At 48.7% G+C, this 23,039-nt stretch overlaps 1 protein-coding gene across 3 annotated transcripts in view; it reads left to right on the top strand.

The window, feature by feature from the left end:
- wdp (Leucine rich repeat protein windpipe) overlaps positions 1 to 22,706 on the top strand; it is a 34,643-nt gene extending 11,937 nt beyond the window's left edge. For 2 of the 3 annotated variants that reach the window (XM_011148737.3, XM_011148738.2), the window contains exons 2-3: positions 10,714 to 10,763; positions 17,668 to 22,706. In XM_011148737.3, coding sequence (XP_011147039.1) covers positions 17,685 to 19,850 — 2,166 coding nt within the window. In that variant the 5' untranslated portion in view covers positions 10,714 to 10,763; positions 17,668 to 17,684 and the 3' untranslated portion in view covers positions 19,851 to 22,706. The remainder of the gene's footprint in view (positions 1 to 10,713; positions 10,764 to 17,667) is intronic. The other variant, XM_025305438.1, reaches the window with a different exon arrangement.
- Positions 22,707 to 23,039: the final 333 nt, after the last annotated feature.

Here is a 23,039-nt window from a genome sequence, read left to right as displayed (position 1 = left end):
AATATGAGTTGCTTATTTAAATCAATGAATCCAATTTGTAAAAATTGCATGCAGTATGAAGGATATAATAATCAACAAATTATTTTTTTTATAAAATTGAAGGAATCTACGCAATTACGAAATTTAAAATAACAGCACAATTATTGTAGAAAACTATCTGAAAAGTAATGACTCGTTACTTTCTAAATAACTATAACGGTAACATGTTATTTTTGAAGGTCAGTAACTTGTAGCTGTAACTAGTTATTTTTTTCAGTAAAAAGACCGTAACTGTAACTAGATACTTTTGTTTACAAAGTAACTTTCCCAACCCTGAAGATTGATGCCTGGTCTATCAGCCAAGTGCCAATGACGGAAAAGTTGTTTCAAGAAACGGAAATAATGAGCAAACGAATGTAAGACACGTTGCGATCGTTCATAGGCGAAAGATATTGCGGCTAATTGTTGGAGGGTTAAAGAGCGCGAGAATTTCGCGCGAATACTCATGATATGGTTCCGTAGGTGAGAAACACCGCTCGGAAGAGCTCGGAGACTCTCTCGTCAAGACGAGAAGAGGACGCTCGAGTAGTAAAATTTCACTGTGTGTGCGTGTCTCGAGATGTTACGCGCGAATCTTGTTTTTCGCAGCGAGATCTCGTCGACTGCGGAGTTAGGTAACCGTGGAATCAATGGTTGTATATTATCGCGTACGATCGCGCGCACGCGTCCAGATTAATTATATAATATCTGCGCAGTGTATAGATTCAGAATTACTTCCACTTTGATTGTTTGCGTGTTTACAAACTTGGCGCGCGCTGTTAAACACAGTCGGAGAGTGCGACTTCTCTCCGTTCGCGCAACGAGCTCCATCGACGCCGGGGGCAGCTCGATGCTTTTAAATCGGTCTTTTAAAGGTGTTTTTTAAATGTGTTAAATCGTTCTTAAATGTGTTTTCTTCAGCGTTACGCCTGACGGAAAGGTAAAGGACAGAGCCGGATTTCGTCGCGTTACTCGCGATGATCTCGAAACCTCACGGATACATACAGTCGAGAATAACTGATGTTGCGTTTTGCGCGAACGCTTTGAGAGGAAATCTCCTACTTTCAAATCCAAATCGAAAATCGGTTGCGAATGTATGTTAAGAGAGGGGGAGGGGTGCAGTTCCGAAAAGCCCAAATCTTCGATTGGGCTGAAATTTTGTGGAAAGCTTCTCTTTAGCTCCGAAATGAAAACCCTTGAAGGATTTTTGCCGACAAAGTCCCATTCGCCACCTACGCTCGGTCAAAGTTTAAACAGTTTTTCCACTGTATCTTCGAAAATATTGATTTTGGAGAAAAATGTGTGTGACAGAAAATGAAGTTTATGAAACGCTCTACAAGAAAGGTCATATATATTATTGACGTAAATGCAATACTTTTGCAGTTGTGTTGTCCTGTCCTCAACCTTACTCCATCTTTGCCTCCTCACCCCCTTCCTATTTTCCTATTTATTCTTTTATTCTATCAGTACAAGCAGTGTGTTTACAAAAGTGATTGAAAACAAAAATGGGAAGGGGGGCAAGTGAAATGGGCTGGGGAGCGCATAACACGCCGTGCTAAACGTACTTGTAATTTACACATATACCAAACTTTCTTTGTTGATAACTTTTTAATAAACAATGCATATCTTTAACAACATATGTCAACATTGTCGAAATTAGTGAAAGAGAGGTCGCCGGTATTGTAAAAATCTATTATTCAACACAACTGCAAAAGTATTGCATTTACGTTAATAACATATCTGACCTTTTTTGTAGAGCGTTTCATAAGATTCATTTCTTGTCACATTTTTCTCCAAAATCAATATTTTCGAAGATACAGTGGAAAAACTTTGACCTGGCATAGATGATAGGAATGGGACCTTGTCGGCAAAAATCCTTCAAGGGTTTTCATTTCGGAGCTAAAGAGAAGCTTTCTACAAAATTTCAGCTCGATCGAAGGTTTGGCCTTTTCGGAACTTTATCCGGGGAGGGATAGTTTCAGGTGGAGGAGACCATCCTCTCCATCCTCCGCTCGTTAATCCGAATTAATCCCGCGATCGACCGGCGCTACCTTCGAAACTGGCTAACTGGCGTAGAGAATTTTGCTCCGACACAATTAGCGAGGACTCGCAAACTTGACACTTGACAGGACGCCGTGTTAGGAGGTCGTGAACGCGATGCGACTCGTTAGAAAACGCGTTAGAAATTGTCCCGTCCCGTCCCTGAGTCGGCTCCTCAACGACACTTGCGACGATCGCGCCCGCAGCTCCGCCGCGAAATGTATGCCAGCACGGCGATATTGTTTATAATTGCCTCTATTGGCGGGCAATGGATATTATTTCAAGAACGGCGACCGCCATGCGGTGATATCTCCGTGCGGGCGACGATTGTGAGCCACTTGTAGCGGCTATCCGAGCTCCTCGCCGATACGAGAAGAATATCTGCCCGCCGCTATCTGTACTCCGCGGAAAATTGCGACCGATGATTGCGGCGGTGTGTGCAATCTGATAACAGCCACGTCGGGGCAACCGGTTATCATCGCGAGAAGAAAAATGATGTACCTGCTTGAATTTCGCAAAGCGATATATCTCAAAGCGAGTATTCTTCTTCTCGCTCGTCCGGCCGAATCAAACCTTCGGCTGCTTCAGACGCAAAACTCGGCAATTCACGGAGAAGCCTTCACAGCCTTTTGACCTTTCTCTATTTTCTCTACTTTTCTCAATTGCGCGCGGGAGAAGAGAAATCCACCGCGGGCAAACCGATTTCCCGGGCGGAAACTCAGACTTGGTAGAACGGAAAAAGATTCGTACAGTCGAATCTCTCCTCCTGTTGGCTCAACGAGCGCGTTCTCATACGCAGCCATATATGATCGGACAAATATTTTCGAGAGATAACAAAGATAACGTTCCTCGTCATCGGGTCTCTTCGTCCGCTCTCCGTCCTGCTACGCGCGCGAGCGGAATGTCTTTCGCTCATGCTACGTTTCATTAGCGATGATTTCCCGCCCACGACTCCCCGCGGACAGGACGGCCGAGGCGAGGGAGCGGAGAGTCAACAGCAAATACCGACGCTGAAAAATCCGGAGGCCAAGTCGCTATCTATTAGGTCACCCGACCAGCCGCGGCGGCGACAGCAGCAACGTTGGTCGCTTCGCCGCGTGAACTCGTCGTCCTCTCGCGATCGCTTCCTGAAACGCATGCGAGCCGACAGCGGCGGTGTCTCGCGATCTGTCGCCGCCATTCGCGCAGGTCTGATCGATCGGCACTAATCCGATCGGTCACACAGGCGATCGTCGAAGGACTCGTCGAGAGCGCGAATCTCGTTATTCGCGATTGCCCTCAGGGTTGACTGGCCTGCACGACGACGGCGCGCACGTTGTCTCCCGGCGCGATTTCTGCCGCGTTGTGGCTCGCTAATCGTTTCGCACGAATGCCCGATACCGATACCTCGCGATCTACGCTAGCAAGGAGGGCTCTCCTTGTGTGGTCTCCCCGTCTCAGCCGGTCCCCGTCCGGTCTGTCCGTCTGCTGTCTCCACCTCGGCGTCTCCGTCTATTCTGTCCGCAGCCTGTGTCTTCTTTTTTTTTTTCGAGCAAGCGCGACGACGGACGGAACTTTATTTCGCGACCCGGATGGAAAAAGGCTCTGGTAAGAGATTGATTATTTCCCCTAATATTAATCGGGGTCCTGGTAGGAATAGAAAGACAAGGACCTAAGATGTGTGACAAATGGTGTAACGAGTCCTTATAAGGCAATATTATGAGGACCTTGTAAGACAATGTCAACAGGGTCTTATATAATGCAATATTAATAGGGCCTTGTAAGGAAATATTTTAATTATTGCTTGAGTAAAAATATTTATTCTTTTTGAAAATTTTTATCTTCATATAATTTATTGTCATATTCTTATTAGAAAATATATAATAAACCGCAGTCGTTTGTTGGAGATCACCGCATACATGGAGCAGGAGATCTATTACGGTTCAACGATCGAGGTGAAAATGATAAAAATGAGCGAATTTACTATAGACATCGACCAATTACATAATATATATTCTAGTGAATTCACTTTTGTAATTTTCGTCTCGGTCGTAAAACGTAAAAATAGGTCCCCAGAGCTGTAACTGAAAAATACGAAATATCAATAAAATTCATATCGATATATCGATTTTATCGGAGATAAAAAAATATCGATGGTAAATATATAGAAAAGGGTACACCTCATCGATTTTTTCATTTTGAAATATGTTATAAAGGATGAAATTCTGAGTGACTTTTCCTCATACGATTATATAGGGGGTCGCTTATAGTTTCTGAGATATTTGACTTTAAAGTTTTATAATTGTACGTTGAAGTACGTACTATTTGAAGTAGAGGTAAATATATAGAAAGGGGTACACCTCACCGGTTTTTTCATTTTAAAATATGTCATAAAGGATGAAATTCTGAGTGACTTTTCCTCATACAATTACATGGGGGTCGCTTATAGTTTCCGAGATATTTGATTTTAAAGTTTTGGAATTTTGATTATCCTGGAATTAAATTCCAGATACCATAAGCTGACGTTATTTACAATACAATCCAAACAGTTAATCCAAACATAGTGTATACATAGAAATATAGGAAACAATATATATAAGCGGGAGAGGAGCTCTGCCCCTCCCCCGCACCCCCTTTCCAAAAGAATCCTAACCTAACCTAACTTATTGCATCTTTATATATTGTTGGGCGACGTTGAAAAGATCTCCTTAAAAGCCACAACACCTAACCTAATTATATTGCAGATATTATAATAAGTTAAGTTGAGCCAGGTGATAGATCTTAAGAGAACTTTTTTCAACAATGTCCAGAAATATATAAAGATGCAATAAGTTAGGTTAGGTTAGGATTTGTTCGGGGAGGGACGGAGCCCCTCTCCCGCTTATATGTACTGTTTCCTATATTTAAAGTGAATGAAAACTGCTTGTCTACTTCAAATATACTTCAACGTACAATTATAAAACTTTAAAGTCAAATATCTCAGAAACAATAAGCGACCCCCATATAATATGTATTAGAAAAAAAATCACTCAGAATTTCATCCTTTATAACATATTTCAAAAGGAAAAAAAAGAGGTGTACCCTTTTCTATATATTTACCATATCGATAAGTATTCGATATTTGTCTCTCGATATATCGATATTTCGATATTATCGACTTATTGTTGCATCTCTATTCAATGGACAGTGTCAACGCGGCGTCCGCTGCGAGGATCCGCGCGCGCGCGAAAAACGGAAGAAATGTAGGTTGCGACGGAGTGAAACCTGCGCGGTTCGTTCTCGCGTGATCGCTATGATAAACGCACTTCTGCGGGACTCTGTAATACATTTCCGCGGTATCTGTCGATCAGCAAACGACAGCGACATTCCGAGGTATCCGGCCGGGGGACTCTTGACACACGCGAAAGTGCGCGCTCGTACCGCCGCCGCGCGCTCCGAAGCAATTAACGTTCCGTTTACCGCCGGGCGCGTTATCGCCATTGTCCATCGATGACTTCAAAGTAACGCCGGCCCGAAGAGTCATGCGTGACTTCGCGGACGTTCCTTTTCGTGTAATTCGTCACGGTATTCCGATTTCTCCGGAACCGGAATTTCGCCGCCGCTGTCCATCCGCGTATCGCGCGTATCGCGACCGGGTGCTCAAGTTCGCGTACGCGTCGCCGGGACACTTCTTCCGAGTAAGCTTTTTCTCTTTTTTTTATCGCCGACACGGGCGAGCGTCTAAAGGCGACGGTCAACAAATCACGGCCGCCGACTCGTCGGCCGACAAAGCTGCAAATTCATCCTGACGCGACTTTATTAGCGGACTTTGCCGAACGTCGGGTTAAATGCGTCTGGCGCGCTTGATGGATCTCTCATCAGGATTTCCGACAGACTCGATGAGTTGCAAGGTATTTGCAAGGATCGAAGGCTCGATCGCACACCTGAAACTGGACAACTGTTCTCGAAAAAACGATTCTCCGAATAACCGATTGAAGCAATCGGCAAAATATATCGGGCAAGTACCTTGCTCGACACAGTCCACGTCCCAACGTGGAGCGGAGTGTTGAGCAAGGCGCTGTCTCTTGGGAAAGACTGCTCAACGGCGGTCCTTCGTGCCGAGCGCGCTGGATTTATTAAGCAGACCTCCGCGTGACCCGCTTGGTTTCTCCTACTCCTGATTGTCTCTCGACTCGTTGTATCCACACGAGCGAGGTGTCTCGCCTCGAGGAAGTAACAGGCGTGTAAATACATCGCGAAAAGACACCTGTAGGTGCCCGCTCTCTTCAAGCGGATCGGTAGAAATGCCGGTAGATTGAACCGGTGAAAGGAGTGCCTCGCCGATAATCAACGAAGAATTGCACACGGATTGTACACTTTGGAGAGTACATACACTCGCAAGTGTCCGCGCGCGCGCGCGCGCGCGACTCGCCGAGCAATCTCAGGTAGGATAAGCGGGGATTTGGTCGTTACCTTGAATCTTCCCGGCGAGGTCTCGCGCGCGCGCTGCCCGAGACGGAATTACGTGCCGTTAAGTACATGCATTAAGTATCAAAGTCCAGTCCGGGTGGAGCGGCGATCGACGACGCGGTTACATGATCGCGGTGTATCATTGATTACCCGCGCACTTTGATCACGAGGATGATGACAGAGTGAATCGGTGCGGATTCACCCGAGATAAATTTCTCGGCTACGAGGGAAAAGGAGGAAGAAGCGTCTCGCGTGTGTCGCGAGAGACGACCGGCTTGCTATTTATACGCACGTGCGCGCGAGCGCGGCTAATGACAGATCGATGCTCGGCGTTTCTGATCGCCGCGATTGATCGATCGAGCGCGCGAGTCTCGTTCTCCGTCGGCCGGGCAGATAAAAGTGCCGATTATTTCAGCGGAGTAACGAACCTTGCAAAACGTTTCAATCGACCGGAGTGTGCCGTTGTTGCATGACGCATATTATTCCGCGGACACGATGCGCCGCGTTGTTACGGCGAAGAGGAGAGTTCGTTAGCAGCGACAGTATGATATTAGTCTGCTAATAATAGTCTATTCATGAGCGCGTGATTAATTGCGCCGCTGCGTGTGAGTGCGTGCTTGTGCATGCGTATGTGCGCGATCTTACAGAAAAACCCCCCGTTTCGTTTCGCTCGCGTGCACACCCCGTGCGTTTCCCCGACGTTTGGGATTATCGATCGGCGAGAAATGAATCGTAGAATTAGAAAAAAAAAAAGAAAAAAGGCATGAAGAGAAGTAGCGTGTATTAAACGAAGGAATAAGATTCTCTACAGATGCGCAGTCAGCAGTGGATGACAGCAGGAGCCTCGGCTGAAAGAACGAAAGGCTGGAGTCAATTATTTTAATTAAACCGAGGAGCGTCTCGAAGGAAGCAAATCGACAGGTCGCGATCGCGGGGCGGGGACTCTCTCTCGGTTGCTTGCGTGCGAAACAGGTCGCGGAATAAATTAGGATAAATAGGATTGACCGGGGTCAGTAGACCCCGGGAATTCGGTAAGCGTTCGAGTTCGCCGGAAGTATACGAGCGAGAGGAGTTTCGCAGGTACCTTCTCCGCACACTCCCTGTTGCGCGGAGGTGTACGACCTCCCGACGCATGACGCCTCGTATCGCCGGGCTCTCCTGGAAACACGTGGTGAACTGGACCACGAGGACGCGCCGCGGCCGGTACCGTTAAGAACGGAGCCGGCAAAAAGCGAGCCGTGACCAAACCTGGCGTGCTCGCTCGTTACGAATTTCCTGCTGAATTCACGCGAGGTGCGTGATCGCCATTGTGTCTTGCGCATACAAAGCGTCCCTTACTGGGGACAGTTTTTTCTTTTGTCCGCAGGAAAGATTCTCAGGAAGGGGCGATGGATAGTCAGTCGCAAAATTAAATAAAAGACGTGTCGCACGACTTTTCTTCAACGTCTTTTTCTTCAACGTGAGAATTTTATTTGATCGTCGTCGTTATCGAGTGAGATAAACGGAGAAACAACATTCGATACAGTTGCCATATTAAGAAAAAAAAGAAAAAATCGGACGATGAGCTGTTGCGGATGAAAAAGAAACGATTGCAGCTAAAATCTAGCGACGATCTTTTGCTGACAGACTTTCCTCCCGTTTAAAAATGTGGTGGAATATCATGAGAGTCTTACTTAATACCTTTTGTGTGTGTGTGTGTGTGCGCCACAGCGCTTCTTTAAAATATATTATATAACTGTATACCCCGCGCTTCGCAATATATAATTAGATATCGAATAAAAATTCCGGGAAACAAGATTTCGTTTATTTTATGCGCCAACTATCGTTTCGACCCCGCATGCTCCAGTCGTTCCATGTATTTCGAGGCTCCTCCACTTGTGCAAAACATCCCGTTCGTTCTCTCAGTTGTTGATCGCGCAGCTCAGTCGTTCATCAACATTTACCGCCTCTACACGGATCATTATGCGTTATTATCGGCGGCGTGTACAGCATAAAATGTTCTACCGGTTCGATCAAAACGAAGAAATTGCACTTGGCGCTGATAACGATAAACGCCATTAAAATACGTAACGCCACGACGCGAGCGTCGTAATCGCCGTTGACCCTTGAACCCGAGAGCCGGCGTGTCGAATATAACGAGAATACGAGTTGCGAGGGTACGCGCGCGAACGGAAGGCATTTTGCAACGGCGCGATTGTGAAAGCGCGAATAGAAGGAGAGAGAGAGAGAGAGAGAGAGAAAGCGAGAGATGAGGGTTCTCGTGAAAAGAAAAAAGACGAAATCTGGAGAAATAGGCGCACGTGTCGTAACGACAATCGCCGTCGTGTCGCAAATAAATATATGACGACCCAGCTGCGGAAAGTCAAGGACTAGAAATCTCATGTCTGCGTGGAAAGTGAGTCAGTGCGGTAGATGGAGAGGGGGAGGCGGAGGGGGACGACGAGGGAAAAATCCGCGGGACGAATTCTTGCGCAATAGGAGAACGAGAACGAAAGTGTGACCGTCTCGACGAGGGAAATCCCGGCGAATGATTTAACGGCCGGCCGAACAAATCGTCGCGAGAGAACGGTCCGAGAGTCGGGATTATCGCGTGGAGGAGGAGGACGAGGAGGAGGTGAACGCGCGTCGCTCTTCGCGAAACGCGGCACGTCGTAAACAGCTCTTTCCGCGGCTCGCGAGCCGCTCGCGTAATATGACAAATTATATGTGCCGTTCGAGCGAGTAAGAGAGAAAGAGAGACGGTCACACATGCATATGCACAGGAATCGACGGTGAAAAGTAAAACGGCGCGATTTTGCATTTCAGAAAGTCCACTCTTTTCCAGTCGGGCAACACGACAAGTAACACTCGTCGTGTGTTACTTGTTGGTGAACCGACAAAGCTTCATTGACACTGACATATTCTTTTTTTCCATTTACCTTTGTTGTTCCGATGCTAACTATTATTAAATTAATGTTTCATGGAAGCGAGTGTGCGTGCGCATGCGCGAATGTGTCAGGGAATGTGAAGGATCGTGTTGAAATATATTAAGGGGGGAATTACATGCAGAGCAGGTCGTCTTCAAGGCTATTTTTATGAATTTTTTAACAGAAACGGTAGGATCAACAGACTTGAAATTTTTACAGTGTATTCATTAATGTTCAAAGTATAAAATAAATTTCATTGAATCACAAGAACCGATTCAATTTGTAATTACAGATAAAAATGCAGTCTTTCGTTTGTGAGCTCTATGTTTGCTGTCGACATAATGTCCGGATCTTTCACTACTCTGAAACGAAAAATGAGAAAGATTTTTAAATATACAGTTGCCATTATATAGTCCGTATCAAAATGAAGGCAGTGAAGCCAAGTTTGGAAAAATAATGACTTTACAGAAAGAAAGCATCGAAAATGAAACTTTTTTTAACTTGTAATCATGTTTAAAAAGATGAATAAAATAAAATATAACTGTGTTAGAGGCAGGGGCGAAAATTACATGTCTACAGTATATTGTGTAAAAACTTCAAGTTATTCGGTTCAGTAGTTTTTGCGTAATCGTGTCGGCAATTTAAGAAAATGGTATTTCCAGATAAATGCGTTTAAAGTTTTACGTATACTTTCCATATAGATAGTAACAAATTTATTTTCTACTTTGAACATTGATGAATACAAAATTTCAAATCCATCGATCCTACCGTTTCTGAAAAAAAAATTCGTAAAGATAACCTCGAAAACAGCCTGCTCCGCATGTAATTCCCCCCTTGATCTTTTTCGACGTTCACATCATATGATCAAAGATATGTCGCATCGACGTTTCTTACAAATAATTCAAATCATCTGGCTATATTTAACTATTTTCTCGCGTATTTTTTTATTATCTTCCATGATACTTTCAGGTCGTTAAGGACAGAATATGCGAGTAGAAAACATGACTGTCAATTAATCACCGTTTTGAGCGAATTATATTCGTTTATAATCTACGTAAAACGAACTCCCCAGGACACACAAGATCGAGGTTTCTCTTTTCACCGCGTAAACCTCTCGCGCAGACGTCAGCGAGCGAATTTGTCGCTCGCTCGCTCGCACCGGACGAGAGTTATCGCCGATTAGATATCGCCGGTCCGGCGACGGCGAGCTTATTGATCCGATCGATCTCGATCAGGGCCGATCAGCTCGCTACTATATTGCGCTCTACTAAAGTGCACGCCCGTTGTGGCAGCTCATTTGTGCGTTTCGTGTGTGTTGCAGATGCCATCGAGGGCGCGGTGCTGCTGAGGCCACGTCTGAGCAAACGAGTCGTAAGTCTCTCCGATTAAAACGCCACATCGGGCGCGCGCGCGCGCGGGGGGAGAGGAGGCGGATATAATTCACCCCGATACGTCATCGTGAGTCGCGAAATTAAATTTAATTGCCACGGCGCGCTACTGACGGCGGGGAAGTAACATATAAACGCAACGTTACTCTCCGACCGGCGTTTTACGGCCGACTCCTGCGTCTTTCAGCGCGTTTCGCGAAGCGCCAACGAAACCGCGCCCGCGCCGTCGCGATTCCCGCGGAAAGTGTCTCCGCGCTTTTTCTCTCGTCCTCCATCGGGTGCGACACGCAAGTCGCTTCTTTCCCACCGGAAGCCGGCTCGAGTGAGACAAGCGTGCTTTCGACACAAGCGACGGAATTTTGTGCGCTCCGCGAAATCTCGGCGGCTCGCGGAGCGCTCCCCGTGTGCAGGAAGTCGTCCTCCGCGAATCGCCGCCCGCGCGCAGGAGCGTGGCTGCGGATCCCGTACGAAGAATAGCGGATCGTCCTCCGCGATCTCGGACCTACTGGCCATGACCTGCCGCCACCCACGCGGCCGCGCGCGAAACGAACCGAGCGCGTCTTACGCGCGTCGTGCGCCCACGGGAGATCGCGTGTGCTTGGGGGGATTAAGGGGACTGGTGAGTCAGATTGCTGAAAAATCGTGCTGGTTTTTGATAATATTTTGATAATAATTTGTGATAATATTTTGCGGCAAACTGAATAAACCCGACTAGAAATTTTGATCAGGTTCACCTAACACTGATAAGGAACCTAATAGGGTGAATAAGAGGTAATCCTAAGTAAGTCAGTCCTTATAATGTCCTAACGGCAAATGAGTAAGGAAGAACTTTATAAGATTATAATGATTGGGTTCACATTAGGAACTTAATGTACCAACTTAGTGTATGATGTAATATGGTTCAGGTAATCAGGTCCTTGTCGAGGTCTTATTCATTGTACCTAATACGATTTGCATTATCAAGTTTTAGCAAAACAATTTTTGCGTGTCATTTCCAAATATAAAGATGTTTGCATTGAAAAAACACTTCAGATCGCTTGAATATATTTGTAAAATGCTGTAGAAACTATCCTTTCTTCAGCAATCAATAAATAGTTGTAAAATTAACGTGACATGCAACTTTTCTGTTTAACACTACTTTAACACTACTTTATGTCACCTTGTGATACTTTATGATACCTTGTGATATACATTTTATGTTTCTTTTCCGAAACATTTTACAAGTACGCTCAAGCGACCTAAAATATTATTTCATGCAAATATCTTTTTATTTGGAAATGACATGAAAGAATTTTCAGTGTGTCATTTCTTATTTCTAATGTCATCACCCAATAAAATAGCTGTGGCGAGTGATCAGGAACCATAATTTGAAAAGAAACGTAATAAGGATTCCATAAGGTAATTCAATAAGGACCTGACTATGAATCCTTACTAAGGTCCTGATATCCACGCTGCGTTACATGACTTACTAGGATCCGATAGTATTACTTTATCGAGACCTGATGTCCAAATGAGGTTAACCTGATCAGGACCATGGGATAAATTTCTAGTCGGGAATGTGCAAGAATGAAAATTTTAGGTATAGTTATACAATGAAGAGTAGACAAATTTGAAGAGTAGACAGAAGAGTAGAATATGAAGAGTAGACAAATTTTGTTTATTAATAAATACTCGTATAAATATACGATATATACAGCTGAAATATACTCTCCTTTTTTTTTTAAGTTATTGTTTTGCAGTAATATCTCGGCTCTCAGTGGTCCGATCAGAGCGAATTTTAGCTAGAAATTTTGAGGAGGCTTATCATTATCCGATGAACCGCAGGAAAAAAAATCGAACAAAATTAACAAAATAGTAGCTATTATTAGGAAAAAATTCAAATCTTTCAGTTCTTTTACAATAAAAAAATTAATATCTCGAAATGAAATATTTTGACGGAATTGTCCATGGTTCACCTGAGAGTTACATGAACAAATATTGTTGCTTAAAAATTTCAAATCGATACGAAGCTCAGTTTCGGAGGAATCACTGCAAAAAGTTGAAGAACAAAATTTCGAGAAAAACGCGTTTAAAATTTAAGTAATTTAATTTAAGACGTATATTTATATGAGTATTTGTTTGAAAACAAAATTTTTCTACTCTTCATATGTTATATAAATATATGTAAAATTTTCATTCTTGCACATTTATTCAGTTCGTCACAAAATCATTATCAAAAACAAGCACGATTTTTCCGTAATCTGACCCTCCAGTCCCCTTAAGTTGGAGGAAGCGGTTCGCGCCCGCATTGCGCGCCTCTCTCTCTCTCTCTCTCTCTTTTTCTCTCTCCTCAGTCGCCCTTTGCCCCGCGAGTAAAATTGCGTCGCTGAATAGCGATTCTGAAGAGAGTCGGACACTTGAAAGCGAGACGATCGTGTGTCTCCCGTGACGCGGGATTAAACACGGCCGCAGCCGAGCTCACCTTCGATTCAGGCCTTCGAATTCAAGCAGGATTCCAAGCCGAGTAGAAAGCGGAAAATTGCATCCACGCGTCTCGTCGATTAATCGCCGCGAATCATGAGCGAGGGACTGCTCGCCGGTTACGCAAGCGCGAGAAACCGAGATAGCCGCTTATCGGTGCTTTTATTAGGTTCCTTCCAGTCAATGCTGGCCATTATTTAAGCTATCTCACTGATAGACAGGCGGGAAAAAGAGAGAGGAGGAGGCGTGGGGGGGGAGGGGGGAGAAAGAGAGGCCGATCCCACGGGAGGAGTTATTTACGCGCAAGAAACGCGCCGTTTAATACCGCGCGTGTAGCCTGTCGATTAACGTGATTGCTTGCGATCGACCGGTCGGTCGGTCGGTCGATCGATCGATCGATCGATCGGCCGATCGATCGTGCGTGCGCGCGCGCGTGAGTGCGAGAGTTGAACGCTCGTCGCACGATCCGGGAGCGCGAATCATCGGCCTGCTTCTTCTTTTATTCGCCGTTTATACGCGGCGATGACGTCACTTTATGCCGCGGACATCGCCAGCAGTATGCAAAATAATGCAAATAACATGCCGAAACTTCTCGCGCCCTCCGTTCTTCCGTCTATGTATAGAACGCTCGTCGTGCCGGTTTACCGCTCGAAAGAGGCCTTTGGAGTGACGAAAAAGAGACTGCCTCTTCTACGCCGGTAAACTTTCCTCGTTCTAGTCCGCGACTGCGCGCAGACCGGACGCGCCTCGTGAATTTGCACAGAACACCGTCGCGATATCGCCTCGCGCATAAATTATACACTGACGCGCGTTCTCATGTTTCATTGCCGCCGATTGCTTTAATCATTCCGCCTGTCAATCGCGATAAGGAATGCCTCGGGTCAATCTATACTCGGCGACACGCCGGTTGATTGAGAAAAAGAAAGATCGTCAGTTCGTGCGACCGAATCAGAAGCGGAGGAAAATTCGATAGTGAGAAGAAACATCTTCGTCCGCGCGACCGCGAACATTCAGCTGCGTTAAAAGCTGCGGTTGAGGTTCCCACCGGAAATGACGAAAAGTAATTGAAACTGACCGACTAAAGATCCGGCTGCAGGAATCTTTCCGTTCTTACAACCGAGCTCTCTATTCGGCCCTGAATGGCACTGAATGGAAAATTCGATCGCTCCAATGGGATTGTCTTGTTTTCCCTTGAAGATTATCCGGGAAGAAGTTCGTCGGTGTAGCCGAGTTTTCCGTGGTGGATCACAGATGAAAAGTCGGTCGTAAGAACAGGCGGCCTCCACTCGCAATCGGCCAATTGTGTGCTCTCAGTTATCTTAACTGAGCCTTAACATCGGGTGTTAACAGTTGAGTGTTTAGGCCGCCATGTTTTCGGCCGCGTTACCGGAACGCGTTTCCCGCCGCGCCGGATTTTCGTCACGTCAGCTGAGACTTGTGCGACAGCGAAGACGATATATCGTTTCTTCGGGAATCTCGAAATGCGGATCGATATCCGGTCATGTCTCGTACGTATCGAAAGATCGACTTGTGCGTCTCTTTTACATTCCATACATCACCTTTTCTTACATTCCGCGTCTTTTACACACTCAAAAAACAAGTATTCTATTTGTAAAGTGATTTTTCCCATAGTCCCATATTCCAAGCGAAGCCTTTTACAGAAAAAGGATTCCTCTTTCGACAAAGCGATTAAAGTGAAGCATTCATCGAAAATTTATTAGACGTTCTAACTATTTTCCTCTTATTTCCAGAGGATTTCCTCTTATATCAATTAATTTTCCTCTTACATGAAGAGGAATATGTCGATTTGAACGTCGGCTTCTTTCGTTCAGTCATGCTCTACCTCCAGACATGAACGAATAAAATCTTCATGGGTCAGAATATTTGGAATACTTTTAAAAGAGATATGTGTGCTGCTGTAACATATAACGAAGATAATTTACCGATATTTGATCAAATACAGTTCATAATCTATCGCAACAAGTTGAACAATATATTCTTTCTTTTAAGTATGTTTCATACAATTGGTTATGATGAACATCTTTGTAGCTATAAAGTCCATAACAAAACTGATTGGAAATTTGTTTGTTATGATGATGTTATTTCATTCGTGCCTACTTATTGTAGAACTGGAGCCCGAAGTACATCCATAAATATATATCTTTTCCCGCTATACATTATGATAATTTTTTTCTTAATTAATTATTATAACCAGTAAGAATAAAGTACAGTAAGAATAAATAATAATTCTCTTAGAAAACGATTAAATAATCTGTGTATATAAGAGGAAATTTATATTACAATCAATAAGATCCGCACTATACATATAACATATAATTCCTGTAACTTTAAGAATAATATGAAATAATGTGTTTATAACATTTTCCTCTTAATCTTAATCTTAGAGGAATCCTCTTGAGGCCATATATTAGAATAAAAAATCCTGAAAAACTTATTGATAATTCCGCTTGTTCTGCAATTACTTTTTCTTAGCTTTGCTTTCGCAAAAACTATATTTTCCGCGTACGAAGGACGCTGGTCGTCGCGTCTCAGAGACGCAGTTGCAATTCTACATCATCCTCGCGGCGCGTTGGAAGAAAACGCGCGAGAATAAAAAATAGGAAAACAAGGATAACCTTTCAACACGCGATACAAGATTCGCCGTTCGCCGAGCGATGCGCGGAGTTATTACGACGGCCGATAGAAATGTTAAGAGTAACGTAGCCGAGCCGTGTCTCTCTTTTCACGGATTGAGCCTTAGCCCATCGCACGAAGCGCACCGCGCCTCTTATCTGCGGGCCCCACTTTGACGATTGCCGAGGGGCAATGATAACAATAGCGCTGATAAGAATTGCCTAGATGGCTGGTTCAGTCGATCGGCGTAGCGTCGTGTGATTCAGCACGTCGAAGACGGCCCCGCGGTGCGCGATCGCCTCGGATGTTTCGCAGGTGCCAGGACACGCCGTGTAATCACCGGCGCGCTGGGCGTGTACTAATTACGCCATTAGATAATGGCGCATTGGCGTCCGAGCCGCGGGACGTTTGACTTTCATTCGCCGCGCCGCGCCGCGCCGCGCCGCACCGAGCCGAGCCGCGGAGCGTGGAAATGACGATCTTTTACGCGCGCGCGGTTACGAGGGTGTTACAAGGTACGGCGCGATAGATACGCGACAATAAGCAACAGGTCCCGAGTCGGTCCGTTGCGAAACTTCCCGTCGGAAACGGCCGGCCGGTGAGTAATGTCGCTCGGTTTTGCGCTCTGCTCGATCGTGCGGTATCGCGATTAATGGTGCCAGATGCGAAATTATTATTTCCGGGACATTCTTTCGGCGATGGTCGAAAAATAGGTTGTTAGAGGATTTTGATTAAATTTGAGAGACAGGGGGGTAAGAGACGGCCAAGACATGCTACTGCGTACTCGCAAGAAACAAATGCGTGAATTAAGCGCCAGCAAAGAGAAGTTGTTTTTCTCTTCTTTGTTTTAGCACGCGAATGGCTCGGTTGACATCAATTTTCTTAGGGGACGCGTCGAATTTTTCGGCCCTGTCGCATCGCGACGACTGCTCTCAGGTTTCTCTCCGGTACCAGTTAGAAACATGAATGTTATGATTATGATTTGGTGGAAATTCTGGATTTTCCGGGACAAAAGACTGAAATTCCGGAACACGGGACAAGCTTAAAAATTCCAGGACATTCCCGGAAATCCCGGCCATCTGGCAAGCCTAATCGCGATAGATACGCTCTGCGATCTGCGCCCGCTCTCGGCGTCTTCGAGCCAAATCGCCGGCCGAGTGCGTGCGTCCAATTGAACTCTTAAAAGTCCTCTTCCACCTATCGCGGTGACCTCCTTTCGGTCGCACGTCGGCCATCTCGCTGCGCACGGCGCTCACCTCCATTTCGCGGCGCATTGTTAACATTCGGAAACATTCATCATCGCCGTGAGCGCGTGCATGCGTGTGTCTTCGAGGCAGGTTCGCGAGACCTGGGCAGAGAGAGAGTCTGAGAAGAGGAGGAGGAGAGCAAGCTAGGAATGCAAAGTAGGAATTTGGAATTTATAAGGATATCCTTTTGTGAAACCCGCGCTAATTTTTCACACTAGTCGGACAGTTGGGCATTGACGTTGAAATTCGGCCTGGCCAGCTGACGTCCGAACACGCCTCGACAGCTTCGGTGTCGCGCGAACGTTTCTTTTTCCTTTGCTTTTGTTACGTACGTTGTTGGCTCCGCCAACAACACATGTCGCGCTCGAAGAGCTGCGCCGCGGGGGGATTGCGTAACGCTCTCGTCTTCGGTTCAATGCACATTTTCGTCGCGTGACGCGCGGCAAACCGCGCGGCTTTCGCAGGCGGGGATCGAGCGGCAAACGCGGCCGACGCGTGCGTTATCAGCGTTATCGTATCCACATGCGAGATCTCTTGCTGTTGCAGGTAAATCAGATTGAAAGATGCGCGCGGCACCGCCCTTGCTGTCGTTCCTCCTGATCCTCCTGCAGCAGTCGGGATGGAGCCACGGACTCTGCAAGCTGGAGAACAGCACGGTGGCGTCGTGCCACCAGCTAAAAGACGTCAGGTACATCGACACGGACGACTTGGAGTTCCTCAAGGCCCCGGTCGCGCAGGATGTCTTGACGCCAGGCCTCTTCAGCAAGCTGGACAACCTCAGGCATCTGGACTTGTCCGGCGGCGAGCTACGTAAAATTGAACGCGGCTGCTTCCAGAACCTGAGCAGCCTGAGGAGCCTGAATCTCGGCGACAATCGCATCGAGTACCTGGAACTGGCGTCCTTGGAGGGCCTGACCGAGCTGCGGAGCCTGAACCTGCGGAGGAACGCCATCCGGCAGCTGCCACCTGCGCTGATGCGCCTCAAGAACCTCAGGCACCTGGACATTCACGGTAACCCGCTCGAGTGCAACTGCGCCACCCTCAAGGTCCGCGACCTCGTCGCGCACAGAGGCGTGACCATGTCGAAGAAGGTCGTGTGCGCGGGCCCTAGCAATATGAAGGGCACCTCGCTGATGAAGCCGAGCGCCACGATCATCTGCAGCCTGGAGAAGCAGGACCGGGAGATGCAAAACGATCAGCCGGAGGGTTCCGGCATGGACGCAGGATCCGGGGATGCTTCGGACGCATGGGACGAGTTCGCCGAAGAGGAGGAGACGGAGGGCACGAGGGGAATAAAGATGGGAACGGAAGAGGGGGAGGAGGAGGAGGAGGAGGAGGAGGACAACGACGATGACGAGTACGTGGAGGTCCACAACGGTTCGTCAGAGAAGCCGAAAGAGGCGGAGGCGGAGACACCCATCCCGGCGGTGTCCTCGGACTTTACCACGAGGTCCTCCGTGCTCCTCGAGCTCGCCACGAAAGAGTCGACCGAGGCCTCGGAGGAGGCCACCGGCACGACGACGAGCTCTCTGCTGCCTACCGCCGACGACGATGAAATCTTCTTCGACAGCGAAGAGAGGAAGGAACAGTCGGCCACGACCGAGATGTCGCGGAAGGTGATCAAGGACTCTTTATTCTACCCGGCGTCCGGCGATGGTTACGACGCCTCTGGCGAAGGATCCGGAGCCGGCTACGACGAGGAGAGGACCAATCCTGCCGAAGGCGACAGTAACGAGGGCTCGTTTCTTTGGAACGTCGTCACCGGTATCGCCGGTTTCCTCGGCGCTACTGCGGCACCGCCGGAGACCAAGGAACCGAATCTCGAAGAAGAGCAGTTCTTAGATGTGTCTACGAAACTCGCCACCGAGGAACCGGTTGTATCGATCACGAGCCACGTAGTCGGCGCCGACCTCGACAAGGTCACCGGCGACGCGACGAGAAAGGCCACGTCAGCCTCGATCGCCGACGGCGTGGAGGTGATGAGGTCCGCGGGCGACGGCTCGAAATCCGGCAATGTCAAGGCCGAGGTGGACAGCCTGAACGACGAGCTGGCTGAGGTATCCACCTCCAAGCAGTCTAAGAAAGGAATGGGCTCGTACGTCGTCCTGGCGGTGCTGCTCGCCGTGTTGGCGGCGCTGATCGGCTTCGCCGCGTACAAGGGCGACTTCTGCCGAAAGAAACGGAAGCGAGACGACGTGGAGAACGGCACCGAGCTGAAGGACATGCAAAAGTCCCTCCTACCGGACACCGGCAACGCCGTCCAGCCGAAGATCGCCTCGAACGGGAACGCTGAGAGCGTTCCTCTCGTGGAGGGCGCTCCCGACGAGGACGCGAGGCCCGACAAGATTCGCAGCGACGACCAGAAGACCCAGGAGACACCGCGATCTCTCAACGGCACCACCGTCGACCACCCGGACCCCGTGAAGCCACCCAGGAAGCAGATCACCCCCCAAGAAGAGCAGGCAGTTGAGGACAGACCCCGTGTGGACGTGAACTCCTTGAAGGAGAACTTCCTGGCGGATCGGCCGAGCCCCGTGCAGCCCTCCCCGTCGTCGACGGCGACGAACAACGGGCCGGCGACGCTTGACTCGCAGCCCAACGGACCCCCACTGAGCCCTGGGGCCCAAAGAGTGAGGATCACCCTGCAGGAGATCCCCGACAGTGTGCCAAAGACGCCCATACTCATCACGCGAACGATGGCCGGTGAAAATCTAGTCAAGACGCCGTGAAGACGCAGTGTCCTGAGGAGACAGAGAGATGGGAGGGGGGAGGGAGAGAGAGAGAGAGAGAGAGAGAGAGAGGAGAGAGAGAGAGAGAGGGTGAGGGAGAAGGAGAGGAACAGAGTCTACACGAGATAACGAATGTCACATCGATCGACCGACGTGTTCGTACGCCGAGCGACAAAGGAGAGACAAGGAGAGACGTACGTAGTGCGAGAAGCGAGGGCGAGGTTCTCGGTCGACGAACCACATACCCCGGACGTGATTTATAACGCCGTTGTTCCTAGGCTCGATATGCAGAGGAAGAGAGAGGGGAGCGGGGCAGAGGGAGAGCGTCCTCGCGCGATGGACTTTCGTAATAAGAAAGATCACCGGGATGATCGGTGGCCCCCGCGACAGCGGCGATAAAAGGACACTGCCGTGTGCTCGGCAGGAAGCTGAGGGTGTGCGACAGGCGGCTTGTACGGATGTAACTTCAGGCAGCTTCGTTGAACAATCGGACAATAGCACGAAATACGTGCTATATGTATATATATATATATATATATATATACTTGATGAGAGAATCTTGCGTCTTGCAGACCGCCCCTAATGTCGCGTCGTCGCCGCTCGGCCGATCACCTCGCGGTGATCCAAACACTTGGACAAATACTCGACGCTACGAACCATCTACACAAATCGCATTCAAATTCCCAGGTTGTGTTCGATCAAACGCTTCATTCTCATTCTCGTGGGCACTTCCTCGACACCTCGCGACATTTCCTCGAGGCTCGAGACTCGTTCTATATTACCCCTCTTCTTCGTTCGATCGGTGAAACACGCGACGCGTCCTGGGGCCACTCTCTGCATTCACGCGGCGACGTAGGGACTCTTGGGTCCCTTGTGGAGGGACGCAATTCGAGGATCACGCTGGTGCACTAGTCAGCCTTCCTAAAGGATCTCGCGCGTCCTGCGAGAAGAACCCGCGCGTTATCCGCCGCGGCGAGGTCGCGGGGGCGGGGAGGAGGGGAGGGGGACCGGGGGGGACCCCCGCAAGGAGCGGAGTCTCAGCCGGAACGAGTGAAAAGCGACGCTGGAGATCGCGGCAGTAGCGAAGTGCTGCAGGAGAGCGGACGTTTCACGCTCCGAGAGAGTCTGAGCCCGTATGAGCGAGTGCGTTTCAGTCGATTAACGCGAACGCGTGAGTTTCTGTGTCGCGGAGCGCGTCGGACTCACTCTCGAATTTCGAGCGGAGAAGTCGCTCCGCGCGGCGGCTGAGAGGAATCCCTCGGATTCGGAGAGGCCGCCGCCGCCGCCGAGTGAAATTCCGCTCCGGGAGATTTCGCGACCGGGTGGATCGCGATCGCGAGGCGAGGATCACGGTGACGTTCGCAGCCAGCCGACGCCAGGCGTGTCAGTGAGTCGAGGGAGCATTCCGTATTCTGCCATATTTTTTCTACGAAGCGTCGGCGGCGCTCCGCGCCGAGGGCGGCCTGCCAAGGACGAGGCCGGTGCCGTCGTCTTCTTCTCCGATCGGAGATCCGCGTGCGCGGATTGTTTGCCAGCGCGACAGCGCGTACCTCTCTCGTAGTTTTAACGCCGCATTTTAAGTACGCGCGATTAGACGCGAGGAGATTTGCAATTCAAACGAGACGACGAGCCTACCAATTATGAATAATGGCCTTTGGCCTGCGGTGTAGAGTTACGAAGTACGGGAGTGCTCGGTGGACGACTTGACACCGCGCGGTCGGACGTTCCACGGGGCTCCCCGTTATTCACGTCGCAGAAGGAACGCGCAAAGTATGTAATAATCTGTTATTGTGTTATTTCGTAGCGGATACACGCGATCCCCCCTGTCCCGAGGCGCGCGTTCCTGCGCGAGCGCGAGCCGCGCGGGGAGGAGAGCGGCTTTCGAATTTATTACGGACCGACATGTTTATTCGTCGCGCACGCAACGTAGATTAGTGTCGGAGATCTGCTCTCCAAATTTCCCGCGGTCTAGGTCTTGTCGAGAAGCAGCGGAAACAATGGAACGGCATTTTCTCGCTCGATGCGCGACACGGTGGAAATTCACCGCCGCTCTCTCGAAATCGCGAATCTCGCTGAGTGAATGTCGCTGAACTGTCTCTCAAGAGAAGGTCTCACCTTCTCTTGAGGACCTTCAAACGCCCTGAGAGTCAACGTCCTGGGGCCGTCCAGGCGGCCGTAAACAGGTGGGCTGTAATTTCGTCGCGCGAGTTTAGAACTCGCGTCCGTCTTTCTCCCGAGAGCCGGATAAGTAAAAGTCACGGACGAGATGCTTCCGCATCGCCGTGTCGCGAGAGTACGCGAGATTCGCTCCCGAATTTCGAAGTGAAAGTATTCTTCGGCCGACGGCGCGGCGGGGCGGAGAATCCGCGCGAGCCCGAGTGAAAAATCGCTCGAATTCGAGCGAGCCGCCGCCGCCGCCGCCGCCGCCGCCGGTCGCTCTACTTTCCGAGTGGGGTTTCACTCCGAGAAATTTCGAGAGTACGAGAACGAGATGCTACGCATGTATGTGCGGTACGATGGACACTTCGTGGACAGACGTCGGTCTGATGATTCGAGTGGTCGGGACGGGGCCGGGGGGAGCGCGACGACGCATTTTATCGGTCACCGGTCGCGATCGATTTATCACTTTACGTACGATTCTTTAAGCCAAATGTGTCGGAGATGCTGTACACGGCGTGTATGATTTTAATTTTAAGGTAGCCCGGTGTTCCCCGCTAGAGATCGAGCCGTTCCCAACGCTAAGTTTCACGGAGGGAGGCAGGAGCGCGGCGAGGTAAGCGGCTCGGTGAAGATTGAAAGACTTTATTTATATGTCCAGTCTTTGATCAATAAAAGAGAGTGTTATTTTTTTGTTGATATCGTCGCTTATGTTGATCACGGTCACGCGTGATCTTCGACCCCTCGTCCGTATCGTTGGATACACGTCGGCGTCACATTGTTCGCAGCGGCCGCGTAATTATATTCCGCGGATGACGCCGCGCCTGAAGAAAGCGAGATAACCGCGGCGAGATACGCGAGATCGCCGATTTTCGCGAAAGAGATCAATTAACGCGGAGCAATTAACGAACAAATACGTATACGCTTCGTGCCAATGTCCCATCAGCTGCGCGCCAATTTCAGGAGCATGCAGGCAGCTTGAAGCAGAATCGCAGCAACTTTCCACGTGCTTTCCTCTCTCGTCGTCGAGCC

Source organism: Harpegnathos saltator, unplaced genomic scaffold (assembly GCF_003227715.2).
Source record: "Harpegnathos saltator strain DR-91 unplaced genomic scaffold, Hsal_v8.6 scaffold696, whole genome shotgun sequence".
Lineage (NCBI taxonomy): Eukaryota > Metazoa > Arthropoda > Insecta > Hymenoptera > Formicidae > Harpegnathos > Harpegnathos saltator.
The sequence above is the reverse complement of the archived record's forward strand: the minus strand, read 5'-3'. Positions and strand labels throughout refer to the sequence as shown.